The 8722-nt window shown below is 59.2% G+C and overlaps 1 protein-coding gene across 1 annotated transcript in view; it reads left to right on the top strand.

Annotated features, from left to right (window-relative positions):
• Positions 1-8722, top strand: part of MTMR14 (myotubularin related protein 14) — a gene marked incomplete at its 3' end in the record, with an annotated part of 56630 nt that overhangs the window by 21467 nt on the left and 26441 nt on the right. The window contains exons 6-12 of the mRNA XM_019504598.1: positions 494-567; positions 2626-2696; positions 3261-3335; positions 6377-6443; positions 7368-7453; positions 7741-7817; positions 8068-8104. Coding sequence (XP_019360143.1) covers positions 494-567; positions 2626-2696; positions 3261-3335; positions 6377-6443; positions 7368-7453; positions 7741-7817; positions 8068-8104 — 487 coding nt within the window. The remainder of the gene's footprint in view (positions 1-493; positions 568-2625; positions 2697-3260; positions 3336-6376; positions 6444-7367; positions 7454-7740; positions 7818-8067; positions 8105-8722) is intronic.

The raw sequence follows: 8722 nt of genomic DNA, 5'->3' as shown, positions 1-8722 counted from the left end.
TGCCTTAAAATGTAGCCCTGGGGGCACACTGGGCTGTATATCGGGTCCATTTGGCCTTGGCCAGTGCCACTGTGAAGGCTGTGGCAGCGGGTTGAAGGTTGGCTCAGCTCCACCACCCTTCCTGCAGCCAGGATGGGTTCCCAGTTGCCCTGACTGGGGACGGAGGTTGGACACCCTGGTCCTTGCGACTGCAGGTGTAGCGACTTCCTCGGCAGGGGCCGAGTAGGTGTGAGGACCCTGACTTCAGAGGAGGGGAGCAGAGGGTTGAGGAAGGTGGGCGACTCCCTGAGAGGCATCTGGGCTGAGGGTGTGACTGTCCTTGGGCTGGAGCTTCCCTGCAGTGTTTGGATCTGAGTGGGGCTCTAGGCTGCCGCTGGAGTCAGGACTGTTCTGTCCCCTGCATGCGCCTGTGCACCGTGTGACCAGCCTGGGTGTCCCAGTGCCTGGGGGCCACGTGCTCTGAATATGTACCCTGTTCTTTCCTCCTCCTCAGTGTTACGTCTTCGGAGAAGGTGGACAAAGCACAGCGCTATGCTGACTTCACCCTTCTCTCCATCCCATACCCAGGTACAGGGCTGCTGGGGATGGGGAGCTCCTTGTGTGTGGCGGGCAAAGGCTGGGACTCCCTGCATGTTCCCTAGTCTCTGGAGCAGGAAGCTCTCTAGGCCAGCAGGAGCATGTGCACGTGTCTAGAAGGGGTCTAGAGGATGTGAGCCAGCACCAGGCAGCTTAGTTGCATCCTGTGAGGGCTTGACCCTGCAGGGCCAAGTTGCAGTGGGAGTAGCTGTGCTCACAGCCCTCCCTAAACTGCCAGTCTCAGGGGATTTAGGCCCAGGGCAGATATGTATGGATGGAACCTGAGTGCCCCACTGCTCCATGTCTTCTTGGGGCTGGGGGTCACTTGAGGAGTTTAAGTCTCTCCCTCTGACCCTTCAAAGGAGAGGGAAGAGGGAGATTCATGTTTGCCGGTCACAAAAGACCAGCCCCCACTGCTCCTCCTTGCCCTCCCCCTGGATGAGCCCTGCCTGGCCCCAGACCTGCAGTGGGGAAGCATTGTTTTGATACCGAGAGGAGGCACAAAGTATCTTGTTCCACAGTGCGGGTCAGCATTGGACTCGCTGTGGATAGGCAGCACGCACAGCTGCTTGGCCGACAACAGGCCTCCACAGTTTGCGCCTGAACCCTTGTGCCTGCCACATCAGAGCCATGCGGCTGCCCGTGTGCAGCAGAACTCCAGCCTGTGCCACTGCCTAGGCCCCTGTTTCTACCTTAGGCAGCTGGTCCTCTGAAGGGCTTGGGCAGAGGGGGGATTCTGCAGTTGGCTGTTGGTGCTCCTCTGGGCTGGGGGCTGCTGGCTCATAATGCACATGGCTACACCTGACTCCTGCATCGCCTAGTGCCTGTGCAGCTGCTGCCCATGGCAGCTCCTCACTTCTGTGTCAGGGCAGAGCTTTGCTAGGCTGCCGAGCTCTCCAAGCACAGCCTGGTCACAGGGGGAGGGGGAGGGGGAGGGGGAGGAGGCCACGGTGTTACATTAAAGCGAGTGCAGCAGCTGTAATGGATGGAGCAGCGCAGAGGGAATGCTCTAATTACGGCTGGATCCAGGTTCACAGCATCAGGACTTCCTGTTCAGAACTGGGCTGTAAAATTGCTCCAAGCTGAAACTGCAGAGAACTCGCTGTTCTCAGAGCAAGGGGGTCACTTCCAGGAGGTGGAGAGCATTTGGGCTGGAGGCTGGTGTTAAAGGGGAAAAAGGGGGGTGGACATTCGTGCTCTTGCAGTTCTCATGGCTTCCCTTCCCGTGGGCATCTGCAGCATGCCCACTGCTGGTGCAATGAGGTGCCGTGTTCAGTGCCCCAGTTCTTAAGGTTTTGTCTAAGCTTGCAATTTGAAATTGGGGCTTGAGCAGTCACTTAGCATCTTGGGCAGAGACCTGTGGGAGCCTTTCCCTAATGGGGGTTGGGTTGGCCATATCCTGCTCCAGGTGACATTTCCCATTTGAAAACCAAGCCCATCTCCTCTTCCCCCTCCCTGAGTTTTGAAGCTCTGGGTTGTCCCCCTCTCTTCCCCCTCCCTCCAGTCAGGTAGACTCCAAGTCCAGCTGCCACTGCACTGAGGCACTTGTGTGCAGATGGTTGTGTGCATGGTGCAACCACCCGTCTGCATGCACTCGCGGTGGCAGCAGGGGGGTCTTGGTGCGGACTCCTAGTATCCAAAGAGAACCAGCTTCAGCTCTGCCAGAGCTACTGTCGTGCTCTGCAGTGCTGCCTGCAACCCCAGGGCAGCACTGTGGGGAACACCTGGTGCATGCTCCTCTGATGTGAAGGGAATACCCCAGATGTGTGGTGATACTGTCCCTGAGAGCTGGAGGAGGGTCACAACAGGGTTAGTGCCTTGGGAGCCTCCTCTGCATCGCCACTGGCTCGCCAGGGCAGCACTTGGGGACCAGGCTGCACACTGCATTGATGGCTGGCCCTGACCTCCCGCAGGCAGGCTGATTGTGGATTCACTCCATGTGCTGGAGTCCTGGCTGGCGCTGAGGCTGTCAGCTCCTTGTCCCCCTGGGGATTCCAGCAGTTAGCGATCAATTGTCTGCACAATCACTCGTTGCCTTGTCTCTTGCAGGCTGTGAATTTTTTAAGGAGTACAAAGATCGGGATTATACTGCTGAAGGCCTCGTGTTTAACTGGAAGCAGGTACAAGGATGTTGCTAACCGGAAAGCTGTGGGCTCTGCTGCGCCTAATCCTTGACGCAGGACCTTGCAAACAGTTACATAACAGTGCATGTCCCTCCTTGCCATGTGGAGGGAACCCAACAGGAAGGGGCTGTCTCTGCAGCAAATCAGCATCCTGCACTCTGGGATGCTCTGGCTGCCTATGGGGAGCTGGACCTTGCTGTGGCTGGCCTGGTATCGTGGTCTCCACGTACCTGTGACCTGAAGCTAATACTTTGTAGGTGGCCTCTAGTCTCAGTTTTGCAGTTCTGTGGTCTGCCTGCTGGGGAGGTGGAGGGCCAGGGCCCTGCAGAGATCCTCACACTGAAGTGCCTTGTCCCTAGCTGCTTACTCTCCCCCTCAGGAGGAAGGGCCTGTCGTGGTGCACTAGCCTCTTCCCTTCAGCAACCCACTGTGTCCAGAAGTACCCCAAAGCCAGGCTAGAGGCAGCACTCACTGCCACTGCTCTGCTTTCTGTGACCAGTTCCATTGGAGCTGCTCCCCCTCCCCTCAACTGATTCATGGCTGACCTGTGTGTCTTTGCAGGATTATGTAGATGCTCCATTAAGTATCCCAATCTCCCTGACTCAGGCTCTGAATATTGACTGGAGCGAATACCAGGTGAGCAGTGCTGGGGCTCCTGGGGAATTGGTAGGCCACAGGCAGATGGGAGCAGTCAGGTCACCTGGACTAACCACATGCATGATATCCCACACTCCCGGCAGCAGGAGCTGTTGCACTGGGTCACTGGCTCTCCTGAGCTCCATGCTCCAGCAGACTCGTGCTCGTGGCTGTTGCCCTGCAGCCTGTCTCCTGAGGCTGCACTTCCCTCTGCCAGCAAGGAGCTGCACTTGCAAATCCAGCCCTGTTCCCTTCGGTGCCTGTGGCTGCAGCCTCTCGCCCTCTCTGCCCACCACGATTGCTTCACCGGGTTCTCCTGAGTGGCGTGTTGAGTCTTGTGTGGTCCCTGCATTGGAGTGTGTGTCCTTTCAGGTCCCCTCTGCTCTGCCTGTGATGCCAGCCTCTACCCCTAAGGTCCTTTCTCTTCCAGCTGCTGGCTGTCTCCCTGCCCCAGGTGCCTGTCATTGTTGGTGGTGGAATTGCCTCTCCACCCTTGTCCCAAATACCATATTTTTGTATTGTTTTCCTGGAAGGATGACTGTTCTGAGCTCCTGAGCCAGAGTGCTGGCTTCCTTGGTTGTGCTGCCGGTATGAATGCCGCTGTCACAAAACCTGGGGTGGGGGGTGTTACAGCACCCCTGGAGTGAGGTAAACGGCTCCCTGTTCCAAGAATAGCCCCATTCCCTGCCTGATCTGTGAAAGGAAATGGGCTGTGCTTTGGGTTTGAAATTGCTACATGTGTTCCATGCTTGCCAAGTAGCTGCAGTAAGGTACAGGCCAGCCCAGGAGGGTGCATGGACATATGTGCCAGGGGCATGTGCACACATGGCCCCCATGGAGCTTTCTACATTTAGGTGGCTGCAGTGATGATTTCTTGGGCTCCACACATGCCCCAGGGACAGGCAGGGGCTTGGGGGCTTGACTGTCCAGAACAGCAGTAGCTTAGTGTGGGCCTTTGACCCTCAAGGGCTTTTCTTAATGTACGGTGCAGGCGGCTGTGGGCTGTAGCTGGCTTCCCACGGTGGCAGTGCGTCACGGGGGAAGAGCAGGGAGCACTGAAGCTCAGTGAAAGGCAGTAGTGCTAGGTGACATTGCCTCCCCCAGTGCCTGCCTGCTCCCTGCAGCTCAAGCTGGCAGGTGCAGAAGGAGCATGCTGCTGCCATTGCCCCTGCTGGGGTTTTGGACAGAGTTCCCCACAGCTGGAAGACCGAGATGGGGCCAGGCTTTCCTGTTGCATGCTGCTGGGGTTGGCAGGTGCTCTCAGACCTGTAGGAGAAGGCAGGAAATGGCAGCTCTGCTGGGCCCCCACGTCCTTCCCTTCCGCAGCCCCGTGCTGATGTGGTGCCTCCGGTGCCCTGCTGCTCCTGCAGGCTGCAGGTGTCCTGCTGGCACGGCAAGGGGTGCTCCCTGGCAGGAGCAAGCTGCTCTGTCCTGCCTGCCTGCCTGATGCTGCTGGAGCCATCAATCCCTGGGATTTCCCTGGACAGGCCGTAGTGCTGGGCTTGGAGCAGTGCACCCACCTCTGTAGCACACAGCAAGGAAGAGTCCACAAAAATTGATCTAAAGCACCAGCATGAGCCAAGCCAAGCGGAGCCACCCAAGAGAGGGCAGCACCTGTGAGGCACTGGGCCCAGGACCAGCTAGCCTGCGGCACGTGCCTCATTTGTTAAGCATCCTGAGCAGCCAGAACTCCTGCAGCTGCCTGGGAAAGGATGTTGGAAGAGCAGAGTGGGGGCAGGAAGGAGCCACAGAAACAACCAAAAGAAGCAGCAGAGCCTGGTTTGTTGGCCTGGGCAGGGCAAGCGAGCAGGGACCGAGTTAGGGAGCCAGCAGTGCAGCTGGGACCATGTGCTTAATAAGGGCAGAGATGGAGGCCGGGGCCACACAAATCCTAATGAGCACTGAGAGCGACTGACCACACAGATCAACTACTGAGGAGGAGAGAGCTCCAGAACGGCAGCAGAGATGGGGAAGCTCTAGGCGAGTGCTGGGTGCCAGGGTCCTGGCGGGGCCTCTGGCTGGTGGAACAGGATGCTGTGCTGTCCCTTCTGGCTTCTCCGTGGACCTGCCTGGGAATCTCTTGGCTCATGGACTCTGGCAAAGGCTGGGGAGTAGGAGGAGGTCCCAGGCTTGTGTGCATCACTCTTCCCCACTTCTCAACCTGTGGCAGCTCTTATCCCCACCTCACCCCTGCAGGTGTGGGGCAGCAGGACAAGCTGGCAGTGGTCTGTCCTACTGTCTCTGGAGGATGAGAGCACCTGTTCTCTGCTTCAGGTCACTGCGTGGAGGTTCAGGGGCTTGGTCGCCCATCCTTTCCCTGCTCCCAGCACAGGTTGTGCTGCAGGTGGTTGCAGAGCCCTGGCCTGCTGTTTGTCACAATGTGGGGGCCTGGCATCAAAGTGCTGTGTTCATGCAAATGGGGCACAGGAGGAAGGAAGAATACCTGCTTCCCCAGCCCCTGCCACCTGTGAGCTTGAGACCTGGAGGCCTTCTGTGTGGATGAACAGGAATCTGCTGCTGTCTGCAGAAAGTGGGTCAGTGCTCAGCAGGAGCCCCCAGGTCTCCAGCAGTCCAGTCCAAGATGAGGGAACTCACTGCTACAATTGCAGGGCCAGTGCCCAACCCCCAATCTGGCCCAACTGCACAGCTGCAGCGCTGCTGCAAAGCGCTTCCCAGCACCAACACCTGGGGCCACAGAACTGGGTCGGGGCTCAGCAGGGTGTGCGGAGGCGCTGCTCAGCTTTTGGTGCATGGGCAGGCTCCCACGCCTGCAGCCTCCAGCTCTGCTAGGGCCAGGGAGCCAACTTACACCTTCCCCTGCCCCACACTGGGCCCCCGCAGTCCAGGGGCTGGGCCACTACTGCCCAGTCTCCTCCTGACTGGGCAGTTTTTGCGGGTGAAGCTGTTGGGCCAACATTGGTGGGAGGCAAAGCAGGGCTGTGGCCTTGGCAATGCTCTGGGGGGTTGTTTGTACTGAGGGTCATGCATTCATCGTGCCCTCTGGACCCAGGGCAGTTTCTCACCTCTCCTGTTCTCTGCAGAGCTGGGACCTGGTGCAGCAGACACAGAACTACCTGAGGCTGCTGATCTCGCTCATCAACAGTGATGGTGAGGCTGCGCCCCAGCGGGTGGGACTTAGAGCACATTTCCCCTCCCCCTAAGCCCGGCAGGATAAGCATGCAGCACCCAGGCTGGGCACAGTCTGCAGCCCTGTCTGAAGCATTGCTTCTCTGGGGCTCTGCCCCCTGGGGCCACTTGTGGGACCTCCGTTCCCCCATGGCAGGGGGCTATTGCAAGAAGCACACTCACCAGCCCCTCTGTCCCCTGGGGGGACTAGTATCCCAAAAGTAGGAGAGACTGGGAGGGCCCAGGCAGGCCCTGGGCCCAGAACCTCTAAATGCCTGACCCAGCGCCAAGTGGGCAAGTGGAGGGCAGGATCTCGCTGCTCCCCTTCCTGTGACCTGCCACTGGTGTCTCAGAAATGTTCATGTGTCCTGCAGGAGGGGGCAGTATGTCTAGGCCTGGGCCGGCCACTGTCACGCTGCCTCTGGACATGAACAGCACTGTACCGCCCTAAGCGCAGCCTCTCGTGTACAGGTGGGCATGGGGGCCTCAGAGCTCGCTGCCCCAACAGCAGGCCGTGTTGTTGCTGCTGCTGCTGCCCTGTCTAACAAGGTGGTGGGAGGGACCTTTGCCTACACTGCTCAGTGGCCCTGTCGGCAGAAGGAGGGGACCCGCTGCTCCTGGGGTGACAGCTGGGTCTCGGCCTCCAGTGAGGATGGAGCTCTGACGGGGCAGGCCAGGATGGGCAGTACTTGCTGCCATGCCACTCACCTTCGTGAGCTGAGGTTCCTGCTCCAGGATGGCTGCAGGTGTGGGAGACCTGGGCCGCCACATCCCCGGCACTTGGCTGCCTGGGCCGTGTTCCCTCCCACCTGCATGCAGGGTCGGGGAGTTTTCACTGCAGATCTGTCCCTAGCAAGGGGCTCTGTTCCCACTACAAAGCACTCTCTCGTCCTCCCCCTCAAACAGATGACAGTGGGCTCCTGGTGCACTGCATCTCTGGCTGGGATCGGACCCCCCTCTTCATTTCTCTCCTGCGCCTCTCACTGTGGGCTGTGAGTACCCAGTCCGTGCACTCTGGCTTAGGGGTGACAGCTGGGGTGGCTGGTGGCATGGGTCGAAAGACAGCTGGGTGTGCTGCCCTGCTGGCTTGGCGGGTGGAGTAGGCACGGTATGCTGTCTTTGGGGTGTTGAGCTGGGCACCTGTGCCTGCACCAGCTGGGCATTGACATGGTGACCTGGCACATGCTCTGGCTGTATGTGCATCAGACGCAAGGTTACAGCAGGGTGGACACCTGGCTGGCCCAGCCTGTGGCACTGAGCCTTGCCCATCTCTTTTCAGGATGGGCTGATTCACGCATCCCTGGAGCCTGCCGAGATCCTCTACCTGACTGTGGCCTACGACTGGTTCCTCTTCGGGTAGGAGCCAGAGGTCTGCTGAGCGGTGGCTGGTTCCTTTCAGGGCCAGCTCTAGCCTGTGACCAGGCCAGCTGCCTGAGGCCAGAGGATTATAGAAAGATGATGGGGGAGGCAGGGTAGTCTGTTGGCCTGGAGATGCTGCCTCTGTAGTGGGAAGGGCTTGCTTACATCCCAGTCAACACTGCCAATAACCCTGCCTTGCTCTTACCTGGCTCCCTGGCACTTCACAGCCTTCCCTTGCTCTTTCTAGGCACATGCTGGCGGATCGGCTCAGCAAAGGAGAGGAGGTGAGCATATACTTCAGGCTGGGGGCAGCTCTCAAGCACAGCGCTCACTCTGCCCACCCAGCATCCCTCTGAGGAGCAGCCCCCATTGCCCCTTGGGCTGGCCGGCACTACGGGGTTGTGCCCACAAGGCAGGGGGCTGCCTCAGCACAGGGACTGCATCTCAGGGAGCCGGCGCTCATGTTCACTGTGTGCCCTGGCACAGATGCACTGAGATGCTGTTCAACTTGGCTCAGGGACATTTCAGGTTCTGGCATCCTCTGAGCCCTGGAGCGGATTGGTCGAGAACTGCCCAGGTTAGCCAAGGCGGCAGTGCTTCAGAGCAATGGTCGCACAGGGCAGCAGCTTCAGAGACACAGTGCTCAGCCAGAGAGTTAGGGGACCCTTGGGTCACTCTAGCACACATGGGAACTTCCTCCCTCCCCCTGCCAGGCGGGGAGGTCGGGGAGTCTGAACCAGCCCAGCTGGCATGCCGGGGTGGGCTCCTGCTTTCTCAGCTGTCCCCAGTCAAGTCTTAGCAAGCTGCTCATGGGTGTGACGTAGCCCCTGGCCCATGAGGCTTTCGCAGCTGGGTGTCCTGGGAACAGGCACATCCGCTAGCCGGGTGAAGTGTGGCAGGAA

This window comes from Gavialis gangeticus, unplaced genomic scaffold (genome assembly GCF_001723915.1).
Source record: "Gavialis gangeticus isolate Ggan-Ray unplaced genomic scaffold, GavGan_comp1, whole genome shotgun sequence".
Taxonomy (NCBI): Eukaryota; Metazoa; Chordata; order Crocodylia; family Gavialidae; genus Gavialis; species Gavialis gangeticus.
This window is presented reverse-complemented; position numbering and strand designations above follow the sequence as displayed.